The 26,266-nt window shown below is 41.0% G+C and overlaps 1 protein-coding gene across 1 annotated transcript in view; it reads left to right on the top strand.

Moving 5' to 3' along the window:
* Positions 1-22,104, top strand: part of LOC132848850 (zinc finger protein 236-like) — a 38,506-nt gene extending 16,402 nt beyond the window's left edge. Inside the window, exons 12-32 of the mRNA XM_060874904.1 lie at positions 129-261; positions 6,671-6,931; positions 7,845-8,131; positions 8,247-8,333; positions 8,465-8,598; positions 9,047-9,129; positions 9,316-9,467; positions 9,566-9,748; positions 11,730-12,018; positions 12,137-12,240; positions 12,713-13,126; positions 15,394-15,539; positions 15,632-15,806; positions 15,896-16,093; positions 16,275-16,424; positions 16,522-16,661; positions 16,741-16,836; positions 17,030-17,173; positions 19,217-19,346; positions 20,710-20,883; positions 21,362-22,104. Coding sequence (XP_060730887.1) covers positions 129-261; positions 6,671-6,931; positions 7,845-8,131; positions 8,247-8,333; positions 8,465-8,598; positions 9,047-9,129; positions 9,316-9,467; positions 9,566-9,748; positions 11,730-12,018; positions 12,137-12,240; positions 12,713-13,126; positions 15,394-15,539; positions 15,632-15,806; positions 15,896-16,093; positions 16,275-16,424; positions 16,522-16,661; positions 16,741-16,836; positions 17,030-17,173; positions 19,217-19,346; positions 20,710-20,883; positions 21,362-21,531 — 3,650 coding nt within the window. The 3' untranslated portion in view covers positions 21,532-22,104. The remainder of the gene's footprint in view (positions 1-128; positions 262-6,670; positions 6,932-7,844; positions 8,132-8,246; positions 8,334-8,464; positions 8,599-9,046; positions 9,130-9,315; positions 9,468-9,565; positions 9,749-11,729; positions 12,019-12,136; positions 12,241-12,712; positions 13,127-15,393; positions 15,540-15,631; positions 15,807-15,895; positions 16,094-16,274; positions 16,425-16,521; positions 16,662-16,740; positions 16,837-17,029; positions 17,174-19,216; positions 19,347-20,709; positions 20,884-21,361) is intronic.
* The last annotated feature ends 4,162 nt before the right edge of the window (positions 22,105-26,266 follow it).

Here is a 26,266-nt window from a genome sequence, read left to right as displayed (position 1 = left end):
CTCACCAGGTCAAAAGTAATGTTCGAGACCTTTTGGGTTGCCGTGGGAGCACCAGAGTAATTAAAAATAGAGATACACTAACTGAAAGTGTGTGTGTGTGTGTGTGTGTGTGTGTTCTCTGTCTGTAGGTCTGCTGCAGAATCAGAACTCGCGTGCTGCCATTCAGCAGTACCTGGACATCGTGGAGAACGAGCGTCCGTACAAGTGCACTTACTGCAGCAAAGCGTACAAGAAGTCAAGCCACCTCAAACAGCACGTCAGGTAACGGAACAAATCGGTGACGTCTAATCGTGATTTTGAAAGCACAGCGGCTTTTTTTGCAATCTAGTGTTATCTAAAGCTAAGGAATCTTCATAACAACGTGATCTACTGACAAGATTCACGACTCTTTCTCGACTCTTTATCAAACAAAATTTGATTCTGTGTTAAAACGTATCACACATCTCAGTCTTCAACTGAGAAGACGCTAGAGCGATATCGCTTGGCGGAATAATTAGCACACACGGATGTGGAAACGTTTACCATTTGAAAAGTTCAGCGTCTTTATATAACTTAGAACGAATAACTTATCATATTAATAACATCTGCATACAGTGATACCTCACAGTTACTGAGAGAAATAAAGATGATAGGAAGACTCAAATAATATCTTTAACACGTGAATGCGAGGGCAGAACCTCGCTGTTTCCGAGTAGAAATATTGGCCAACCTTTGTCCATCATATTATTTAACTCCTTCGTTTTATTTATTAGTCCTTATTAACGGATGTAACTAGTCCTCTAGCTTAGCATACACTATTACTAGAGGTGAAACTGTATGATTTTACAAATCATACAATATTACTGAATCACAGAATAGTAATTCAGTAAGGCAACAAACTGATATTTAATGAAACCATTGAACTGGCTGCAGTATGATACGATACGATGCAGTAACTTAGTACACCTGTAATCAATATATAGCTAACTTGGTTCAGAATTTGGCATAAAGCCACTGATAATTATAGAATGTTAATGATGTAGAGAAAAACTATGCTATTATGCTACTATGCTTTTAAATACATTTGTGCCATTTGGTAGATGCCCGTGTCCAGAGTTACTTCCATTTATATAATTTTTTTCACAACCAAGCAGTTAAGATTTTGCTCAAGGGCCCAGCAGCGGCAGCAGCTCTTTCTGATCAATTGTCTAACATGGACTGCTTTAAGTATCTACACATCGATTTAGAAATATTTTCTTTATACCTGTTTTTTTTTTTTTTCAATAATTATAGACTTAGAAACAGACCTAATCCAAAATGATTTATGATTGTTGCTTGGGTTCATTTTAATCGTTGCCTTTTAAATCGATGCATTGATCCTTACACTCCTCGGTATTACATCATGCTAGCTACCAATTTTTTTTTTTATTTACCAATGTTCATTAGGCTTCTAAACCAGCCTGAGCAGCACTGGAGCTTTGACTTGCTTATTTAATTATTTATCCTTCCTTGCACTGGATATTACTTTTTCCCACAGGCCAAAAAATGGAATTTGCTCCTGTTTTGTTGTATTTATGTTCAGCTTTGATTGTCCATTGTTCAGCAGTGATTGTCCAAGTTTGCTTTGATTTCTTTATTCTGCCTTCCATTACGTAGCATTGGTTTCTTCTTAACTGGTTGACAGCAGACCCAAGTACCCTCACACATCGTAGCTACATTCACAACATGTAGAAGTGATACCACCTTGATAAATTCTAGTTCATTTCCTGCTGTTATTGTTGCAGATTCAGCACCCTTGGGTCTAAAACATGACCCCAGTGGCAATTACAGATTGCCTAGTCAGCCTGCTGCCTTCAGTCTCCAGACTAATGACTGTTATTGGATTATCTAGGCTTTGTGATAATTGGTGAGAGCAGTCAGGGGGGATTCAATTCAATTCAATTCAAGTTTATTTGTATAGCGCTTTTTACAATGGACATTGTCTCAAAGCAGCTTTACAGAACATAAACATAGAACAGAAGGTAAACATAAGGAGAAATATAAAGAATTAATATAATAAAAATCCAAGATATATATAGTTCACAGTGTGTGTGTATGTATGTGTGTATGTATGTAAGTATGTATATGTATTTATCCCCAATGAGCAAGTCTGAGGTGACTCAGGCAGCAGTGGCAAGGAAAAACTCCCGTAAATTGGTAAGGAAGAAACCTTGAGAGGAACCAAACTCAAAGGGGAGCCCATCCTCATATGGGTGACACTGGAGGGTGTGATTACAAATATACAGTCAAACAAATGCTGTATTGGTGTAAGGATCACATGGAGTTCAGATCTCCTCTTAGTATCACAAAGTCCAACTGGAGTCTGTAGATGTCTCAGGATTCTCACAGAGTTGGCCTCATCTCAGTGGAGGTCCAAGATCTTCGTCGCACGGAAGACGATCGGAGCTGGTACAATGTCTGGATACCTTGGGATGGGTAGAAAGAGAGAAGCAGTGTAGAGGGATTAACATATCTGCTGTTCAGAAAAATGTGCAAGTCTAATGTAATAGTGCACAAGATTATGGGATGTATTATTTGTACGCCTGACTAAAGAGATGAGTTTTTAATCTGCTTTTGAACTGGGAAAGTGTGTCTGAGCCCTGAACACTATCAGGAAGACTATTCCAGAGTTTGGGAGCTAAATAAGAAAACGCTCTACCACCTTTAGTGGACAGATATAAGTCCTGAGTTTTGTGATCTCAGAGAGCGTGAAGGATTGTAACGTGTTAGGAGATTAGTTAGATACGTGGGAGCTAAACCTTTAAGAGCCTTGTATGCAAGTAGCAGCAGTTTGTAATCAATTCTAAACTTAACAGGTAGCCAGTGTAGATATGATAAAATTGGGGTTATATGGTCATACTTTCTTGTCCTAGTGAGAACTCTGGCAGCTGCATTTTGGACTAACTTTAGCCTATTTATTAAAGATGCAGGACAACCACCTAGTAATGCATTACAATAGTCCAGTCTAGAGGTCATGAAAGCATGAACTAGCTTCTCAGCATCAGAGACAGACAGGATGTTTCTCAGCTTGGCAATATTTCTAAGGTGAAAGAAGGCTGTTTTTGTGGTATGGGCGATGTGATTTTCTAAAGACAGGTTACTGTCTAATATAACACCCAGGTCTTTCACTGTTGAGCTACTAGTAACAGTACATCCCTCTAAATGGAAGTTAAATTGTGAGAGTTTCAGTGTACTGGTTTTTGGACCTATAAGTAGTATTTCTGTCTTTTCAGAGTTTAACAACAGAAAATTGCAGCTCATCCAGTCTTTTATCTCTCTAAGGCATTGAGTTAATTTGGACACTTTAGCTATTTCATCTGGTTTTGATGAGATATATAACTGTGTGTCATCAGCATAGCAGTGGAAACTAATCCCATGTCTTCTAATAATGTTCCCTAATGTAAGCATGTATATCGAGAAAAGCAGAGGTCCTAGAACTGATCCTTAAGGGACCCCATGATTAACTGTTAATAAACTGGAGGATACACCATTTAATTCTACAAAATGGTATCGATCAGACAGGTAGGATCTAAACCAACTTAAAGCCTGTCCATGAATACCTGTGTAATTTTGTAAGCTATCTAGGAGAATGTTGTGATCTATAGTGTCGAATGCAGCACTAAGGTCAAGTAGGACTAATAGTGACATACAGTCCTTGTCCGAAGCTAAGAACAAGTCATTTGTGACTTTCACAAGTGCAGTTTCTGTGCTATGGGGGACCTGAAACCTGACTGAAACTCTTCAAGGATATTGTTCTCCTGTAGGAAGGAGCTCAGTTGAACAGACTCAACCTTTTCAAGTATTTTAGAAATAAACGGAAGATGTGAAATAGGTCTGTAATTTGATAGGTCATTTGGATCTAAATTAGGTTTTTTGATGAGTGGCCTAATGACTGCCAACTTGAAGGATTTAGGGACGTAACCTAAAGATAGCGAGGAGTTAATGATATAAAGAAGAGGCTCACCAGCTTTATGTAACACTTCTTTCAGTAATTTAGTTGGAATGGGGTCTAGTGAACAAGTTGTTGATTTAGCTGTTGTAATAAGTTGATCTAACTCTTCCTGTCATGTGCTTGTGAAGCACTGTAGTTGTGTGTCTAGAGCCTTAGGTGAGGCTGGGTCACTAGTTGCTTTCATATGTTAAGCATCACCTATTTTATTCCTGATACTTATGATTTTATCAGTGAAGAAACTCATGAAATCCTCACTACTGAACTGAGATGGAATAGTTTGTTCAGATTTCTAGTTTTTTTGTTAATCTAGCCACTGTGTTAAACAAAAACCTAGGATTGTTCTGGTTATTTCCTAATATTTCCTATTATTTTATGAGTTCCTAATATGAGTTTGCTCAGGTGCTCAGCACTGGCAGCTTTTAGCTCCTGTCTATAGTTGGACATACTTTCCTTATACGCGATTCTAAAAACCTCTAATTTAGTTTTCCTCCACTTTCGCTCGAGGTTACGGGTTTCTCGAGGGTGTGAGTATGACTATTATACCACGGTGCAAGCGTTTTATCTCTAACCTTCTGTAATCTGATTGGGGCAACAGTCTAAGAAAAGAATTCTCTAAGAAAATTCGGTGTAGGGCCCTGGTGGTCTGTACACGGTCGCCAGAGCAAGAGACATCAGGGATTTTTTTGTGTGCATGTGCGATAGTTTAACATTAATGACAAGCACTTCAAAAGAATTAAATCTATACTGTCACCAGTCGTCCACTTCCAGTTGGGGTGAATGAGATGGTGGTATTTGGGGTGGCGATGTCTGGGGTGGTGGTGGTTTCACCTCAGGGCTTGTTCGGCAATAGGGAGCAGTAGGGTCTGTGCCTGCTCCTCTTCCTTGCACGGAGCTCCCTGAGTTGGCACCTGCCAGTTTCAGGGCACCCGGGAGGTCTGCACGAGATTGACACCACTATCAGACAGCCAGGCAGCGTGGAAACTTCTGCCAGGTGTGTCTCAGTGGGTCCTGGATACTGTAGGAAAAGGCTACAGCATCCGGTTCTCCTCACGTCCTCGCACTTCCAAGGTGTGCTGCCCATGATTGTTGGCAGGCAGAAGGCGGTGTTCCTCCAAGAGGAACGTCTCTCACTCCTGAGGAAAGGGGCCTTAGATCATTTTCCCCTCCCAGAGTGGGATTCCAGCTTTTACAGCCAATATTTTGTTGTCCCCAAGAAGGACAGGGGGCTGTGTCCAATTTTGGACCTCCGGGCTCTGAACTGTACTCTGAAGATGTACAAGTTCAAGATGCTCACGCTCGAGGTTATCGTGTACCAGATCAGGTCCAAAGACTGATTTGTGACGATCGACCTTGTGGATGCTTATTTTCACATAGGTGTCCTGCCAGAGCACAGGAACTTCCTCAGGCTCACTTTTGGGGGGCGAAGTGTACCAGTATTGTGTTCTTCCTTTTGGCCTAGCCCTTTTCACCACGCATTCATAACAAGGTGCATGGACGCTGCCCTGGCACTGTTGTGTCTCCGGGGCATCCGTGTACTGAATTACCTGGACAAATGGCTCATTCTGGCCCAGTCGAAGGCTATGGCGACCAGTCATCGAGATGCTGTGCTTGCCCATATGAGGTCTCTAGGCCTCAGGTTGGACCCAGTTAAGTGTGTGCTTTCTCCTTTTCAGAGAACCACCTTGCTGGGGCTAGTTTGGGACTCCCCCACGATGCGGGCACATCTGTCTCCCGTTTGGGTGGCTTCCATCTTGCCAGCGGTGAAAGCTATTCGGCTAGGCCAAGGCCTCTCTGTCGCCGAGGCACAGATGGTGCTCGGCCTCATGTTGGAAGCAGCCAACGTTATCCCTTTGGGTCTGCTTCACATGAGGCCATTCCAGCTCTGGCTCAGGGGTGCGGGCTTTCATCCTCACAGACATCCCTGAGGGTTATAAGGGTTATGCGCTGTGGGCTTCGTACCCTTCTTATGTGGTAAGACCCCGGTTTCTGGCCTTGGGTCCCACTCTAGGGGCGTGTCACCGTCGCAGGACTCTTTCGACGGACACCTCGCTTTCGGGCTGGGGAGCGGCCTAGCATGGCCGTCCTGCCTAGGGCCTATGGGAGGGCCCTTATCTCTCGTGGCACATGAACTGCCTGGAGATGAGGGCTGTGTTTCTAACACACCTCAGGGGCTGCCATGTCTTAGTACGGACAGACAGCACTGCGGTGGTTCCCCATATCAATCATCAGGGCAGTCTGCGTTTGCGCCCCCGTTTCAGGTTGGCACAGCAGATTCTGCTCTGGGCAGAGACCAGGTTCCTTTCGCTGAGAGCGATTTTTATCCCAGGGCATGTAAATAGGGAGGCAGACTTCCTGTCGAGGCAGGTGCTGAGCATATAGCTTAGCTACTTAGCAAAATGTTTACTCCTACAGAATCAGTTTAATCCAAAAAGGTCAGGCATCCAGCAGAAGAGAAAATCACACACATATATCCCACCTTAATGAGACAAATGACCTTCATGGGGCTAATTAGCCTCTGAATACACTTTTGACACAACTCACTGGAGAAAGGCTCATATGAAGCCCGAAGTGAGGTGAATAACGCTTACATACAATGACTGCGGTATTTTAACGAGCCCCTATGTGCTTTTTAAGCATTTGTTTAAGCAAACAGAGGAGCTAATGATCAGTGGTATGTGCGTGTATATGTGTTTCCTTCAGGTCGCATACGGGCGAGCGGCCGTACAAGTGCGTGCAGTGCAGCAAGGGCTTCGCGTCGTCGGGTGTGTTGAAGGCTCACATCCGCACACACTCGGGCCTGAAGGCTTACAAGTGCCTGCTGTGTGACACCACCTTCACCACCAATGGCAGCCTGAGACGCCACATGACCACGCACAGCGACCTTCGACCTTACATGTGCCCTTACTGCCAGAAAACCTTCAAATCCTCGCCTAACTGCAGAAAGCACATGAAGACACACAGGTGAGATTAGGGGTTCAGAATTAATTTGGATATTCCGTAATAGAGTTTAAAGTTAAAGATTACAGGTTAGAGTTTAGGGTTAAGGGATTCATTTAGAGATTAAGGATTATGAATTTGATTAGAGATGAGGAATTAGGTGTTAGATTAGAGATTAGGGATTAGGAATTGGAGTAGCAATTAGGGATTAGGAATTAGATTAGACATTAGGGATTAGGAATTTGATTAGAGATTAGGAATTGGATTAGAGATTAGGGATTAGGAATTTGATTGAGATTAGGGATTACTAATTGGATTAGAGATTAGGGATTAAGGTTTAAAAATTAAATTTATGGTGTAGGTTTTACAGTTAATGATGAAGGGTATGAGTAATTTAGATGTTAACAATTAATTTAGAGGATTTAAAGATTACAGGTTAGATTTTAATAGTCTGGTTTGGTCTGGTCTTCTTTAAGGGATTAGTTTAAAGATTAGGGTTTAAAGATTGAAGTTAAGTCTTAGGGTTTATATTTGAGATTGTGGTGAGATTAGATTTTAAACAGTAATTATGGGTTAAGGGATTAAGTTGTCGATGAAGGGTAAGTGATTAAGGATTTAAGGCATTTTATGTATAGAGATTACAGGTTTGGGTCTAATGTTTTAGATTAGTAGTAAATTATTAATTGAAAGAGTAAAGATGAATTTATATATTAGGGTTTAGATATAAAGATAGAAATGTATGTGTTTAATATACTAATTTAGATTTAATGGACTTAGGGTTTAAAGTTTTGGTTTAATATTGAGATTTAAAGATTAAGATTAATAAATGGATACCATTCAGATACCGAGCTCTGGATTAGGGTGCAGACGTTATCATTCAGGATAGTTTTAACAGATTTTGTTTCTGACTTATTCACCTTTTCTTACTTCTGTGCAGGTACGAACTGGCTCAGCAGCTTAGACAGCAGCAGGGATCATCTGAAGCCCCGCCTCTTGAAGATCCAATGGGAGGGACAAGTTCTGTAGAAGTCCCAATGGGTGGATCCGGTGCAGTCGAGGACCAAATGGGTGGAGCTAACACAGTTACCCATGACCTGCAGGTAGGGGCAACAGGATTGGAAACATCCAGTTCCATGATGGGGGCGGGGCCTCAGGCCATGATGCAAGTGGTGGGCGGTAATCAAACGGTGGCACTTGGGGAGGCACCTATGGTACAGGACGCAGGTGAGACCTACCCACATGTCTAAAATAATAAACTTGTCCTGTAGCATCCTGTACGCTCTCTCTACCTTTGTTTTTCTCTCTCAATCTCTCTCTTTTCTCTTTTCTCTGTCTTCAGACTCATTTGTGAACGCTCAGCACATCAGCCAATACGGGACACAGACCCTCCAACAACCTGCATATGACCAACCGGCACTAACACAAGGTCCCCTTATTTTTCCTTTTGTGTTCTCTTTCCCATCCTTCCAAATTTTTTCCCCTACACACTGTCAGATTTTTATCATCTTTACCAGGTGATGGTGTGTTAAGAATTTACGTCTGTCTGTTCGTTCACAGGTTTCATCTCCGAAGGTTATACTCAGCATCCCGCTCTTTCTTCGGTGCAACAGCTGCAGGATTCGAGCACGCTGGAGTCGCAGGCTCTAAACTCCACTTACACACAGAGCTTACTAAACGTGCACACCACAGAGGTACACACACACACACACACACACACACACACACACACACACACACACACACACACACACACACACACACACACACACACACACACACACACACACACACACACACACACACACACACGCGCTTTTCTAAACTGCTCATTAGCTAAATGCAGGGTTTTTAATATCTGATGAATATGTAAACTGTCTAGCCGAGATGCTAGACTATGATCTGGACTATAGTGTGGAAATGAGGCAGAACTGATAAGAACATTTAGTTTTAAGGGGCCATATGACTATAACTGCACTATAATTACACTCAGCATCAAACATTGATGAAACGTTGACCAGAATGGGATCATAAATCAGATTACTAGTTACCAAATGAAGGCTTTATGAGGTCTTTAAGGGAATGTGTGTTTGTGTGTGTGTGTGTGTGTGTGTGTGTGTGTGTGTGTGTGTGTGTATGTAGACTACTGTTTTGCTACAAGATTCAAATCGGACAGATTACCAGGATGAAGAGGATGAAGAGGAGCACAGCAAGAGGACTTACAGGTGAGATACATTTCCAAACCTGCCCATAAAGGTGTGAATTAATTTCCAGTTCAGTCAGTTATTAGACTGATAGATAGATAGATAGATAGATAGATAGATAGATAGATAGATAGATAGATAGATAGATAGATAGATAGATAGATAGATGAATGATATCGTGTATTATTGTGTTTCCTGTGCGATCAGGTGCAGCTTGTGCGATAAGGGCTTTAAGAAATCTAGTCACCTGAAGCAGCACATTCGTTCCCACACGGGCGAGAAGCCGTTCTGCTGCAACCTGTGCGGACGGAACTTCGTCTCCAGCGGCATTCTCAAATCCCACCTGAACACGCACACAGGTAATCCGGAGTTAGACGTGTAGCCGACGACGTATCGTGAAATTCAGTACGCGCACGACGTTCCTTCTCTGTCTTTCTGCCCGTCCGTCTCTCTGCAGGTGTAAAGGCGTTTAAATGTAACGTGTGTGACTCCTCCTTCACCACCAACGGCAGCCTGAACAGGCACATGATCATCCACCTGAACACAAAGCCATTCCGTTGCACCCTGTGCGAACAAAGCTTTCGCACGCACCCGCTACGCCGCAAACACATGAAGGTCTTTCATGCTGCCGGGCCCAAAGGTACAACATAATAACAACAACAAAACGATCAACAATAATTAGTTAATCATTAAAAAATATATGCATCCATGTTAGTTTGTTAAAATTCATAAGCCTCAGCATAACAAACGTCAGCAAGTTTCATTGATTTACTGTTGCTGCCCTACAGACTGTTTCCCAAATGCTTCCTGAAAGGTTTTATTCCTCTGTTACAGGATTTTGCCATCTGTTTATTATTTTTAGTTTTAAATAAGTAAAGCATGACACTCAATACCAGTTATATATTTATATGGAATGTCCGTTAAATAAGTTCCTTACATTTAGAGCAGCATTAACTATCACTTACATTAGAGCAGCAATAACTATTCCCTCATCAGCCTCTCTTCCACTGTTTCCCCTCTTTCTCTTGAAATAAGTACGACAATAAATATGCATTAAAGGTGGGGTGCATGATGTTTGAAAAATGCTTCAGAAAACTGAGTCGGACCGAATAACAAAACAAACGTGTAGCCAATGAGCAGAAAGGGGTGTGTCTTGTCAATATGCGGCGGATAGAGTGTTCAGTGCGCATGTCTGACATTAGCCGAAAGCGATTGAATCATTGACATGGCGAATAAAAACAAAAAGCGAAGAAAGGCTTACAATAAGGCACGAAGCAGGACACGTGTTAATATAGGATCAGCTTTCCAGCGCTGGAGAGAACTGAATGTCGTCTTCTGCGTGAAACGGAGCTAAACCTTTCACGGTACAACACACAGTACTACAAAAACACATTTGTGCTACCATAGTGTTACTCATTGTGTTCATTTATTGATAAAAATATCCCCTCGGCCAGCTGCCCCAGCAGGTTCCGGCATAATATTTGCCTGGGTTACGGATGTATGTGTGGGCGGAGCTATCAAAACAGGGGCGACACCCATTTGGGATAGGGGGTGTTTGTTTTGGTGATTTCAAATGTCAACATTGGCTTTCAAACATCGTGCATCCCGTCTTTAAGTCTTCCATCCTGAAGATATAACCTTAAATGAACAACCGCTGACTCTGGAGACCCATTCTAAAAAATGACAAATAAACATTTCCTTATAGAAAGTTTCACTAAATCGTTTTATGTGAAATCCCTGTGACTTATTCAGTGCTATGGAAACGATAACATATTAAAAAGAGTGCATCGATATAAACTTTCCAACTAATCAGAATTGAGACCTCAGCCAGGCCGTGCGTCTCTAAAAGACTGATGATGGCTCATTATTCAAGATAAGAAATATCTTATTTTCCGTGTCTCTAGTTTGTTAACTTTAGCTTGTTACTGCACCGCTCCTTATGGGAAATTAATTAGAAGCTTTGCAGACGCTCAGCGTTTATAAACAACAAAAGTGGATCCAAAGACAAAATCAGTTCAACACCATTGAAGGACTTTTTCATCTATTTTTTTTAATGAGGTTTTCTCTTTCCCTATCAGACTGATAGAGTGGTATATCATGGCGCACATGTAATCAATAGTTCCACAGTGCCGATCGATCAGCTTGCCTACGAGACGATTAGAGCCGAGTCTATAAGGTTGAAATAAGAGCACCTCCGTTCAGATTTGCAGATTTAGACTTTTGATGCTTATAGATGTGTAAATGGACGTAGAAAAGTGTCCTTATGCTTAAACAGGAAGAAAAGAATAAATGACATCATCAGCTAGCATTCTATTTATGTTTTTCAGACGATTTCACACTTTACCGTTACTGTAGTTATAATGTAACTTTGAAATAAACTTTGGCTCGCTTTGGGAAAATCTGGCAACCCTTCCCAGACCAAAAGCAATCGCAAACGGTCAATTGCGATGAATTATTAATATCACGGATGTTAATATCAGGTCTGAACAGGGCCTTTGAGATTCATAGAAAAGGGTGACGAGGTATCTAAATCCTCTTTGTTGCTTTTCCGATCAAAGGCTCGCTAATTAGTCCAGATTATTTAGTCACGTCATGCGTCCTTGTTGTTGATCTCTTTGCAGTTCTGGACGGAGATGAAGCGGCCGTGGAAGTCGACGTCGAAGACCCATCGTTGACGAAGCGGATCAGATCAGGCATCATTACGTTTTCGGAGGAACAGACGGCCGAGCTGGCTCAGAGCGACCCGGGTAACGATGCTTCGGTCTCTGAGAAGGTCCTGATCCAGTCTGCTGCAGAGAGAGATCGCATCAGCGAGATCAAGGATAAGAGCACACTGGAGCTTGAACCCAAGTTTCAAAACCGCTGCCAGTTTTGCCCAAAAAGCTTCAAAAAGCCCAGCGACCTTGTTAGGTACACACACACGAAGGGGATCACCAAACAAAATAACCTGTTGATAATATCTTATCTCATACTTCTATCTGATCTTCTACTGACTTACACACCAGTCTGCCATCGTGTGTTTCTACAGACACGTCCGGATTCACACCGGAGAGAAGCCGTATAAGTGTGACGAGTGTGGGAAGAGTTTCACTGTAAAATCCACACTTGATTGCCACATTAAAACACACTCAGGTGAGTGAGAAGCCAAAGGGTTAGTGACTCGTCTCTTTTCACATGCAAGCAAATCTAAGTTTTATCCTTAATTAAACTTTATCTCTTAATCTCTTTCTCTATGATATTGATTGAGTTAAGATTAGAAAGACACAGTGGTTTAGTTGTGAGCATGTTTGCCTTGCTATACCAAGGTCTGGGGTTTGATACCCAGCTCTATTCTGTAGGTTTGGACTTTCCATGTTCTGTTTGTACAGGTGGTTCATCCAGGTTCTCCAGTGCAAAGACATGCGGTGTAGATTGATTGGCATCTTGAATGGGTGTTTGAGAGTGTTTGTGGGTGTGCCTTGCAATTATTTGGTGCTTTTACTACCGTGTGCCCTGAGGCTCCCAGCAACCCTGTGTATGATTAGATGTAGTGTAGACTTCAGGAAGCATACGTGTGTGAATGGTGCTGTAGTTGAATTTAATTGTTATGTGTTTATGTGTTCAGGTCAGAAGCTGTTTACCTGCCACATGTGCAGCACTGCGTTCTCCACCAAAGGCAGCCTGAAGGTGCACATGCGCCTGCACACCGGCTCCAAACCCTTCAAATGTCCGTACTGCGATCAGCGTTTCCGCACTTCTGGACACCGCAAAACACACATGCAGTGCCACCTGAGGTCCGGCCCTGAAAGCAGGAAGTCCAGAAACCATGCTCAGAGCCATGTGACTTCCCAGAATACACCTGGGCATCAGGCCCCACCCACCGCTACCGAAACACTGCCTCCTGTGGGCCTCCTGCATAGTGCCGGTGCTGACCCGAACATCTACATCCACAGCAATCCGGTCCTGACAGGACAGTATGACCCCAACCTGCTGCAGCAAGGAATCGTGGGTCAGACTATCCTTCCAGCTACCATGTCAGGTAATATATGTATAATATACACAAAACTTCTGTGCCTACTTTGCACTTCTGAATTCTAATGTTCTTTCCCATTCTTTTTTAAAAAGTAACATGCTCAAACTTTGTCATGCTGAATGAAAGTCCCATTTTCAAGACTTGCCAATCAAATTGAGGAACACTGCAGGTTCTTAGGTTTAAACCATTCGAGTGTAGCTTTTTGTCTAGTTTGAAGGAGAACCCTTACATAAGCCTCAAGACATTTCTTGTGACTGACCTGCTTTTGTCTTTAACCTTGACCAGTTTCCCAGTCCTTCTGATACCTAAAAACACGATGCCACCACCAGCATGCTTCACTTCAGTGGTTTAGAGTTCATCCAGCAAATGCAGTGCTTAGTGTGAAGACCAAAACACTGCCGATACCGTTCGGCTTTACAGGAACGGATGACGTCGGAGTAAACAGTCTTTTTATTTTTTTATTTTTTTATTTGTATATAACATCATGACATATAACCCAAGTTAAGCTCATTGTATTTTGTAGCACAACAAGATGTAGAAAACGTGTTAGAGATTAAACAGTCTAAAAGATAAACAACATCCACAAAGGCTGAAATAACGAAGCAACAGCTGACATTGCTAGCCGTTAGACGTGTTTAATTACAGTACAGCTACAATAGTTATGACACAGTATTTGGCTGACGTGTTGAACTGAAACTGCAATCTAATTAATCTAATGAACATGCTGTGGAAGCCAAATCCCTTGGAGATCTGAGCAGCTTGGTACATTGCTACACACAGCTAATTGATGCACTGCACTCTTCGTGAAGCCTAGTAACTGGTACATATCAAAGCAGGGGGCTTTAATACCAAACCGGATTTGTAAAGTCCGTCATTGTGCAAATATAATTAACCAAGCTACAAAGGACTTTTTGTAGAAATTTCCGTATTTCATTCTAATCCTAACCCGAATACGTATCAGAAGAAGGAGGAAGATTATCATAAGAATGTTTTTGGATTCTAATTGATGTTCAGCTCTGTTATATGTCAACTTAAGCGACTCGGTCATTAAAACTATCTACAAATCCAAATTCACACACTGTCTGTATGCTCAGTGTGTTTAACACACAAACAGGGAATTAAATAAACACAGAAAAAGAGGAAGAAGCAGCACTCACTCATTCTCACTCTCTCATTCATCTTCTACCGCTTATCCAAACTACCTCGGGTCACGGGGAACCTGTGCCTATCTCAGGCGTCATTGGGCATCAAGGCAGGATACACCCTGGACGGATCCTAAGCCACCGTGCCCCCTTAAGGAGCAGCACAACACCTAATAATTAGTATGAAGCTTCACACCCAGTCATAGTTTGGCACTAGATCTTGTTGTTCCTGTGATAGATCCTGTGATATATATATTTATATCTGAATCATTCAGTATCATGAATCACAGTTTAAACACGAATCAGAATCAGTTTTATTCGCCAAGCGTGCACAAAAAAAGAGAAAAGAATTTATAGAGTAAAAAGATAAAAATATTATACAAATAAAAACATAATAATAATATTGACATCATGTGCTGGATCAAGTGCTATTTTATAAGCTGCTACATAATGGATGGAACTGTGGAAGCCATAACGTAAAAATAAAGCCATTCATAAACCAATAAATTGGCTTATATTAGATGATACATTAGATTCTTTAGTCTGGATTTTCTACTCCCTGTTTTATTTTCTCAGGCTTAACGGCAAGCGCCGTTGAAAAACCCTTTCTCAGACATCTGCGCTCATTTATATAAAACAAACTAAGATATTTAAGACATTAGTGCACAAGGAAAATCAAGGAGTGTGAGCATAACACAAGACTGGACGCGAGGAACTTTCGTACACATTGTGTTATCTTCACTATCCCATTACAGCCTGAAGGTCTGAAGGAGTCTGAAGGTCTGCTTTGCACATCCATTCCACTGGCGTGCAACTGCTTTCTGTTACCTTAGTAAACTTAAAAGAATTTCTATTTTCCTCTTTATAAGGCCTCAGCACGTTGCCCAGAACTTTTCAGCTTACTTTCAGATATTTTAGTTATTTAAAGTAGGATTCTGAAATGAAATTATTGTTATTGTTATTATAGCTGAACCACAGTGAAGGCAGTGGAGTCCTGATGCTCGCTGCTGAACATCATCTTACATCTCCATCCAAATATTATTTTTAATTCACTTTGTGGAAAAGGTAGATTTATTAAAGGAGAACTGTGTGTGTATGTGTATGTGTGTGCGTGCGTGTGTGTGTGTGTAGCGAGTGGTGATCTGACAGTATCCCTAACAGAAGGTTTGGCCACATTAGAGGGCATTCAGCTGCAGCTCGCACCAACAGGGCTGCTTTGTCCCAACGTCCAGATATCCGGCATCGACACATCCAACATCAACAACATCACACTACAGGTAACACACAAGAACTAAAGTTTTAACCCAAGGCTCAGAAAGGGTGTGTGTGTGCTCTGTATAATCGTGTTTGTGTATGTGTGTGTGTGCAGATTGACCCTAGTATCCTGCAGCAGACTCTACAGAGTGGTGTATTAAGTATCGACTCCGCCTTGTCGGCACACACCAGTGCACACCTGCTGGCCAGCGATGCCGCAGGTCACGCTAACGTCGTGATCCAGAACCCCAGCGTCGCCATCGGCAACCTCACAGAGCAGGAGCACACAGGTCTGTCTCTCACTTACACCCACAAACACACACAATGAAGTTTTGTCTTTGGGATTCCATTAAACTAATTGAACGCGGTGTGTGTACAGGCTCAGAGCAGTTGGCTCAAGTGGTCGGAGCGCCGGCGCTGGTGGGGACGGGCAGTTCGGGAGCACAGGAGATCACACTCACCATCAGCAACCCACATGCACACACTCTCCAACAAACACAGTCAGACACACACACTCATACCACTAATACCAACACACTGGCCAACAGCAACCAGGAAATCACGCTCACTATATCAGGTACACACACACACACACACACACACACACACACACACACACACACATATTCACAACAATGATCTCATGCTTATGTGATGATCTCGAAACAACAAGGAACATCAACAGGGTGAATGCTAGTGAATGGCAGTAATGTAAATTATATGAATCTGCTACTACAACTAATAATAATAATCTCTAGGTCAGGATCTGTTGAATCCTCAATGCGCAGGTGCAGGAGTTCAAATGGGCGGAGCTCTGAGGTTGACCACGCCTCCCTCCAGCAGCAACGCTCTACCACTCAGTTCTGAGCAGCTCCTCACACAAAGCACCACCCCCTCCAACATTGCAGGTAAAAGACACGCCCATGATCGCACTCAATGACCCTTCATGACATTATTACTCATCTATTATCATCATCATCTTTGTGTGTGTGTGTGTTTCTATAGTTACCACTCTGGCTCCCAGCACCTCTCTGTCCCAGAACATGTCGATGTCATCAGGAAACGTAACCACGGATAGCAACGTCACACTCGCGCTTACGGACACACAGATCCTGGACACGGTCACACTGAACCTCAACACACAAGTGAGAAGACATACACACTTTCACAGTTACAAGATCATAAAAGACACACTCTAAACATTTTGAGAATGTATGTGCCAAGGGTCAGCAGTTCTCAGCTGTGGTGTGTGAGGAAGGATCATCAGTACAGCCAGCAAGTACAACTCAACAGGGTACACCTCAGTCAGAGGAAACCAAGGTAAGATTCAATGTGTGTGTGTGTGTGTGTGTGTGTGTGTGTGTGTAAACAAACCTCTGATCTACCTTAATCAGCTAAATGTTACAAGTGTAAGTAAGCAGTGTTGTGCATTGGTTTAAATGTGTTAATAAACATGTGTTAATAAACATGTGTTACTGTGTGTGTGTGTGTGTGTGTGTGTGTGTGTGTGCAGGAAGCAAATCAGTGTTTCTACTGCAGTATGGAGTTCCCCTCTGCGGCTGTGCTGCGGCGACACTGGAGGATAGCACACGGCAAAGAACGCTGCTACGTCTGCGGTGTGTGTAACAAAGCCTTCAAACGACAAACACACCTCAAGGTGAACTTCAAACTCTTCATCACTTAATCGATCCATCGTCCTCTCTTTTTCTCTGTCATCCTTCATTAACATGTTAGTCCACCTACCCACAAAACACACACACACACACACCCCCCACACACACACAGGAAAATAGGTAAACACACAAGTATACACTTGTACCCCCTCACACACACACTAATAAACACACACACAAACAGTTACACACAAGTGCACACTAGTACCTACACACACAGAGAAACAAGTATACACATAAACACCCACAAGCTGATGCACACACAGCTACATACCAATAAACACACAAACAGGTTCACACACACAGAGGTAGGTACACACCAATACCCCCCCCCCCACACACACAGAGACACACAGGTACACACTAATACCCCCCTCTATTTATATGTATTTATATTATAAGTCACAATTAGCTCATTGCACAGACTTCGTATCATATCCTGTCACCTGTAACAACACAACCAGCAGGAACAATCCGCCTCTACGGAGGTCAAATCCTAAACGAAACACCGAGACAGATGTCAGACAGCTGCCACTAAAAAGAACGACTGATTAAATGCAATCATCTCAGTCTGACCTCCCACACTTTAATTAGTGGGAACCTACGGCTTATGGAAAAGAAAGGAAGGGAAAAAGCATTAAAGTTCTGGAATAAACACAGTGCTAAGGAGTGTTGGAAACGGTTAATAAAATGCAGCGTGGAAGTGGCTCTCAGAACAAATAAGCATCCACAACATTTGTCCTGCACTTACATGCCAGCACTTTACAGAGGAAATGACACTTCAGAAGCGTGCGTACGGGGTACGACGGGCACCGTTTACAGGAACGTGTGTTTAAGTGGAGATGAGAGCGATGGAAAATCAACAGACACGAACTAGATAAAGCTACAGTGTCACAGCTGAGAGGAGAAAGAAGAAATCTAGGCTGAGACGCTACAAGATACTCCTTTTGTTTTTAATCGTACAAATGAAGAACGTAACAGCATTATCATAATATTATCATGCAGGATTTCCATGCAGGGCTAATATTCTGTATATTCGCTTTGGTTTTGCATTTATTTAAATGCATAAATTTTAGAATGAAATATAGGTATTATTTTTATTTATTTATTTAGAATCATATGGATTTTTTTCCTCTCTGGATGAATAAAAAAAAAAGAATGAATAATTTTAAGAAAAAATTATTTTCTGGGCAGAAAAGAAAAACAGTTCATATAAAATAAGCTTTCTGAAATTATTACTCCCTTCTACTGAGCTGCATATCTGTGAGCCACAATAATCAGAGATTCATCAAGTAATCTTTAAAAAAAAAAAAAAATAATAATAATAATAATAAAAGATAAAACTGCAACAAGGTGAAATATTTTCAATGAAAGTTAATTCCGTTATTTAAAATAATGTTTTGTGCTTCGACGTTGTGGTCTTCTTTCATTTGCTTTTCCTCTAATTAGGTGTTGAACAGATAGCAGTGACTGAAGGCTGTAGGACTTAAACAAATACAAAACCAAATCTACGGTGCGATAAAAAGCGATCAACTTATCAGTTCTGACGGTTAATTAAGGTGAAGCAGGTCTGGGGATAGAGGAAATCTGACCCAAGCACATTGTAAGCAATTTAAAGCCCAGTTTATAGCTGTAAGAGTCTCCACAAACACACACACAAACACACACAAGGAATTAACATGAACTAACATTTTTCAGTTATGTGGCTGTAATGATTATATGTGCAGTAATGACTTTTTTATATGCTATCTATCTATCTATCTATCTATCTATCTATCTATCTATCTATCTATCTATCTATCTATCTATTAAAATCGGAATAATGTATGCATTCATGTGCATTATATATAATTATTAGCCACGATTATGTACTGACTTCCATTCTATACTGTTATATTATGTATGAGAATTTATTTACATGCATTATATATTATATCTGTTATTTATTTAATATAGACTGAAGTAGGCTCACAGTAATGTGGATTATGGAATATGACTGTGTGTGTGTGTGTGTGTGTGTGTTGCAGGAGCACGAGTTTGTCCACACAAATGGTCCATCACTGAGCTCTCAAAAGCCACGTGTGTTTAAGTGTTTTAGCTGCGACAAAGCATTCGCCAAACCAAGCCAGCTGGAGAGACACATTCGTACACACACAGGTTCACACACACACACACACACACACACACACACATAGACAAAGATGTACACACACACACACACACACATAGACAAACAGGTACACACACACACACAAACATATAGACAAACAGGTACACACACACACACACACAGACAAACAGGTACACATACACCCACACACACACACACACATAGACAAACAGGTACACACACACAAACACACACACAAACAGACAAGCAGGTACACACACACAAACACACACACACAAACAGACAAACAGGTACACACACACCCACACACACATAGACAAACAGGTACACACACACACACATAGACAAACAGGTACACACACACATAGACAAACAGGTACACACACACACACATAGACAAACAGGTACACGTACACACTCACACACACACACCCACACACACATAGACAAACAGGTACACACACACACACACACACACATAGACAAACAGGTATACACACACACACACACACACACACACACACACAGACAAACAGGTACACACACACAGACAAACAGGTACACACACACAGACAAACAGGTACACATACACACACACACACACACACAGACAAACAGGTACACACACACACACACACACACACATAGACAAACAGGTACACGTACACACACACACACCCACACACACACAGACAAACAGGTACACACACACACACACACAGACAAACAGGTACACACACACACACACACACACACAGACAAACAGGTACACACACACACATAGACAAACAGGTACACACACACAGACAAACAGGCACACACACACACACACACACACATAGACAAACAGGTACACACACACACAGACAAACAGGTACACACACACAAACAAACAGGTACACACACACACACACACACACACACACAGGAAGACACTAATACTTCCAACTCCCACCCTACCCCCCCAACACACACAGGTACAAACACACACACAGGTTTTTTTTTTTTAAGTTTTTAAAGTGACTAAAATACTTACATTGAAAATAGAGTAAAACTCATTTAAATAGATACAATAGACACATTATTATTATTATGATTATGATTATGATTATTATTATTATTATTATTATTATTAGGTATAAACTGTAGTTATTTTAGTGCTTTTGCAGTTTAGAAGCAGTTTACAGGAATATTTACAGAAATGAAAAAGAACATTAAATGGTTGCAGACATGAAGTTAGGAGACTAGAGCACAATGACTGCAGAGTTTTCAATCAGATTTCACCTTTAATTAGTCTGTAGTTATTCTTTAAATGTTCTGCCTCTGAGAACTTTAAGTTAGACTGCTAATTTGTGTTTGTGTGCGTGTGTGTGTGTGTGTGTGGAGCAGGTGAGCGGCCCTATAAGTGTGAGCAATGCGATAAAGCCTTTAATCAGAAGAGTGCGCTGCACATACACACTGTCAAACACACTGGAGAAAAGCCTTACAAGTGTGAGGTGTGCAACATCAGCTTCACACAGAAGAGCAACATGAAGCTTCACATGAAACGGTCACATGGCTTTGGTGAGTATCTTTCTCTCTCTCCCTCTCTCTCTCACACACACACACACACACACACGCGCACACACACACACACACCCACACACACCTGGGAAACTACTACTGGAGCTCTGGTAGACGAAATTCATATAGAACTGTTTGTAGAAATGTGTGATTATAAAAGTGTGTTTGGTCAGTGTGTTATACTGAGTGTGAGATAAAGGAAGCTGCTGATTGGACAGCTGCAGTATCAATTACATCATCACCTCACAGCTAGAATTGAAATGTTGGGACATTCCATCAGTGCATATTAGCAGTGCGTGCACACACACACACACACACACACACACACACAAATACCTGACACTGTTATTACGCAGTCCTCTGTACTGGCCCTCATCTTTTTCCACAGATTTATTATTAATTGTTCCACACACTACACTACCAGTGTGGACAGAACATGCCTGTATTAAATTTGTGTGTGTGTTTGTGTGTGTATCAGGTAAGCAGACGGAGGAGTGCACAGAGACGGACAGAGAGCAGGAGTGTGTTTCTGAGGCAGGACAGGATCCGTCTCCCAGAAACGAAACTCCAGCAGGTTTGCAGCTGCACACGACAGAACCGGAAACAGTGTCAGACTGGCAGTGTCCCATCACCAATGTCTTCCCCTAAGCCCTAGACAGTCATAATACTCACTCATCTAATAATGTCCCCACACTCTACATTCTAAACAGCACTGCCCTCTACACCACAGAGTCATTCAGTAAACCCTTTAATCTCTATGCATCTGTACTCTGTTTCCCTAAATGTTTTCCGCACGCGCACACACACACACAAACTCACACACACACACAAACATATACATACATATAAACATACATACACACACTCACACACATATACACACAAACACTTACACACACACATACGCGCACACACACACATAAACATACATACACACTCACACACACACATACACACATACGTGCACATACGCACACACAAACATATAAACATACATACACACACACACACACACACATTCTCATTCTTTACAATGATTAAGCCTATGCATATTTCACTTTGAAACCCCCTCTAACATTCTCAAGTTCTGGGCTGCATGCTTTTTATCAGCAGAGTTCAAAGTGATTGATGGTTTTATAAACAATTTAATAAATCGGTGTAGGATGAGTGGCAATGATCTATATATATGTGTGTGTGTGTGTGTGTGTGTGTGTGTGTGTATATATATATATATATATATATATATATATATATATATTTTTTTTTTTTTTTTTTTAAATCAATATATTGTCACGTGTAAATAATTTGTAGGCAAGACATTCTTATTTCAGTGACGACGCCTCATTTCCTTTATGGCTTTGTCAGTGTACAAACATGAAGCTGTAAACTTTGTCAGATTTGCATTTTGTAACGTCCAGAAATATTTAGAAATAAATGTTTCATTTTATAAAAAAAAACAAAAAAACGGGCAGTTTGTTTTTTTGAGGGTATGACGATAAGTGAAAGTAGTAAAGAAAAATACACAAATGTTAATAAAGAATAAACCTTAATTAATTCAATAATTAATAGTAAGTAATTTCATTTGAACCTAGCTTCCTTTAGGAAGGCACATGATGATGATGATGATGTTTAATATACCATGTAATGACAGACGTACAATTCTTTCATTTAATTTATTTGAATAGCACTTTTAATAACAGACATTGTTGCAAAGCAGCTTTGCAGGAATATATAAACTTATAAAGGATATTCATTTTCATATATATATGTTTTTTTCTTCCTCCCTGTTCGGGGTCGCCACAGTGGATTACACGGTCTGCAAATTAGATCTGGCACAGGTTCTACGCCGGATGCACTTCCTGATGAAACCTGTGCCAGATCTAATATGCGGACCATGTAATCCGCTGTGGCGTCTCTGAAACGGAAAGAAAAAATACACTCTAAGAAGATATGAGGTGGAAACCTTAAGAGACACTGTAGGGAACCCGCATTCCTCTGGGTGACACCGGATAGTGTTATTAAAAAATTGTTTCAATACTATAACTGTGTATTATAGGCTCAAGAAGTGCAGTAGTGTTACCAGGAAATTCATTCTAGTTATTAACGGAGAATTGATGGAGAACAGTTGAGTTCAGGTCATCAGCCTACAACCGTTAGATCCATAAGACACGTCTGCTCCATCCACACAGAGTCCACACTAAACCTCTGTGGAAAACAGCCAAGGTCTGAATTCATAAACACAGAAAATCCTGACAGTCCCTTTGACATATTTCCTCACTACGTCTAGGACTTGTCTGACTGTGACACTGTAGCAGTGCTCATTTATCATCTTTCATGGAGGGTAGAACAGGAAAAATCAATATCTGACTCTTCTACTGGTCCAGATTGTCACTATGTGATGATGTCTGTAAGGCCTGGACATTTATTATTGATTATTAGATGATTAGTTCATTTGTACTGTTATTATAGACTGTTACTAAGAAAAGTTATGGTGGTGAACGTTACCTGTTTTTGTTCCGGTCTCCAGACATTTTTGCCTTATTGTTGAAACCACTATCTATTTCTCCAACCTTCCCTGTTTAGATGCTAATTATTTTTCAGGTCTTCGCTAATAAAGTATTGGCATGGCTTTTAGTGATAAAGCCCTGATTAAGTTGTCGAACACGTCATAAAAATTGTGGCATACAGGATGTGGTTAAAATATAAGGATTTATAAGGCACCACGAACTGTCGATGATCTCCAGAAGCAGGGCCTTTATTTCTTCCAGTACAAGCATGAAGAGTTGATGGCTACAGAGCTATAGTTACACACACCAGCAATTTTGCTTCAGATGAAGATGATATTTAACGATTGAATAACTCTAACTTCTCACATGTGAGGTCCATGATCTCCTGGGCTCAAAGAAATATGAGCTAGTGAGCTAACAATTTAGCATTTCCATGTATTTTTATCAGGATTTTATTTTATCTAGGTCTCTTTTCTAAGAATTCATGTTTCATAGAAATGTCATGCTTTTTGTATTTTTTTGTATTTTCAGGATTTTTTCTTTGTTGCATTCAGGTATATAACTGGAAAGAAGGTCTGACACATCTGATTACTGTGAACAGTCAATCAGGGCAAGGGATTGGACTGAGAAAATGTCCCTCAGTGAGCACTGGATTACCTTAAATTACACTCAGGAACTGTACACAGAGATAATCTTCATATTATGGCTGAAGATGTAATAAAGGAATTTAAATCTATCCAGTGATAAGACAGATTTAATCATAGATTTGCTGTTTAAATTAAAACTGGAGATAAGTAAGCTGCTAATCAGCACCAACGTTAGCACTGACTAGCCGTTTTGCTGTCCTTCATTGTTACTCAGGTTTACTTACAGGTTTCTTTCTGCAAGCTCTTGACTGACATTGGGATTAAGGGTTTATTAAACTTTTAGAGATAACCTTGTACTAATGTTCAGTGACTTATTTTCCTCTTTTCAGAAGCAGGTTAGCATGGAAGCACAGATATACACCGAGGCTACAGTGCGATGGGTTTTTATTTATATAGTTTTTTGACTGTGGATTGTATTTTAGCTTTTATTTAACATAACTGGCAAAGCTAACTAAACTTTAGTGCTAACACGCAAACACGAAGCTAACCGCTACCCGAAGAGATGTTTCATAAAAACGCTACACATAATCAGTGCTGAATTGATGATGATTGATATTGTGCCAGATTTATTGTGTACATATTATATTATAGTGTTACCTAATCAAACGCTAGCTTTTTTTTAACTAATATAGCTAATTGTTAGCAAGTTTATGAGCTGCTCATGCTGTGAGGACTGAGGGTTGGGTTCTATGTCTCATGTCATGTCAAGTCTTATCAGATAATGTGTGACCACAAGATGGTCTGGTCTTGACATGAGGGATAAAAAATGTTGAGCTAAAAATGGAGTGATAAATCTTCATAATGAGTTTTAGAAAGTGTGGTGTTTGGCAAAATAATAGCAGATAGCAATCTGGACTTTGTTCACAGTTTTGAGATAATGTTTTGCCACAACTGATTTCCATAATTATGATACTAAAGTGTAGTGTCTGGTACAGGTCATTTAGATTTCATGTCTCAGGCATCCCTCTTAACCTTTGACATCTGCTTTTCAATAAACCGATGAGCAACACAGTTTACAATTTTATTGAAAGTCTGCGTTCCACAATGTCACAGGGACCCTCAAACCATAAAAAACACACACACACACAACTGGCTCCAGAATGTCTGGATCCTACAACAAAACCAGATAACCCCATGCCGCTTCTCTGGTTGAATTCATAGGGATCCTCAACCATAAAACACACACACACACCCCACACACACACACCTACACACACACACAACACAATGGGACATTCCTTTTACTAATTAAACAAGTAAATAAGATGCTCCACGTCCCATGACATTAACCTATACTTGTAGGTATCTCCTCCCCAATTATAGTGGTACTCTAAGAGTCTTATTCTTTTAACCCTGTTGTAATGTGTCTCTTCTGTTAAGGCTTGACTGACTTAAAATTATTTGCTCCTTACTTTCCTGACAAGGGGGATCTTATTTATGTACCAGAACACAACACTGTATTAACATCCGTTACACTTTGATTACTGATCTGTGTATGTAATGTACCGCTGCCTTTATGCCATCATTCCTCTTCATGTTTAGTATCCAAATGACCACAAAATTATCTGTTACTTATTTTTCAAACAATGGTGCATTTTATTTGAGCACGAAAGGTGCCATACCGTCTTAATACACCTTGGATAAAACTTTAAAGGCCTCTAAAGTTTTATAGCCCAAACCATGCCCACAGACACCTGAAACAAAGGGAGTTTTTCCCTCTGAAATTTTAGGCCGTAGTATTGGCCATCTCCCCAAAGATGGGTGGAGTTCGGGACCTTTAAAATGTCACAAACACCACCAATCTGTGGTCAGACTTTCGGAACAGCTTGGAGACAACTCCATCTTCCTCCAAAGAACTTCCGGCAAGCTTCACTCCCAAGAACGACAACTACTCTGATCTTCAGAACTTGGAAGAACATCTGACCCCACCCTAACTGACTCTTCAGAGATTTCTCTGTTGCATCCGGACTCTTGTGCAGAAAGCCAATGCAAGTAACCGTTTCCTTTACCAACCAATTTAGATGCGTATTTTAAGTATGAACCTTGTATTGAATCTTAGGGTGAATTTAAATTTCCGGTGACAATTTCCCAGTAAGGGTGTGATTAGCAGCTAACAAGTTTAAGCTAGGGAGAAATGTCTGACTTGGAGTTGATTCTGCCAGAACTAAGAGAGTTTCGCCAAGAAAATAAAGAACAATTACAGACAATAAAAGAAGAAATTGTGAAGGT

The sequence above is a fragment of the Tachysurus vachellii genome, chromosome 1 (genome assembly GCF_030014155.1).
Source record: "Tachysurus vachellii isolate PV-2020 chromosome 1, HZAU_Pvac_v1, whole genome shotgun sequence".
In the NCBI taxonomy this organism is placed as follows: domain Eukaryota; kingdom Metazoa; phylum Chordata; class Actinopteri; order Siluriformes; family Bagridae; genus Tachysurus; species Tachysurus vachellii.
The sequence above is the reverse complement of the archived record's forward strand: the minus strand, read 5'-3'. Positions and strand labels throughout refer to the sequence as shown.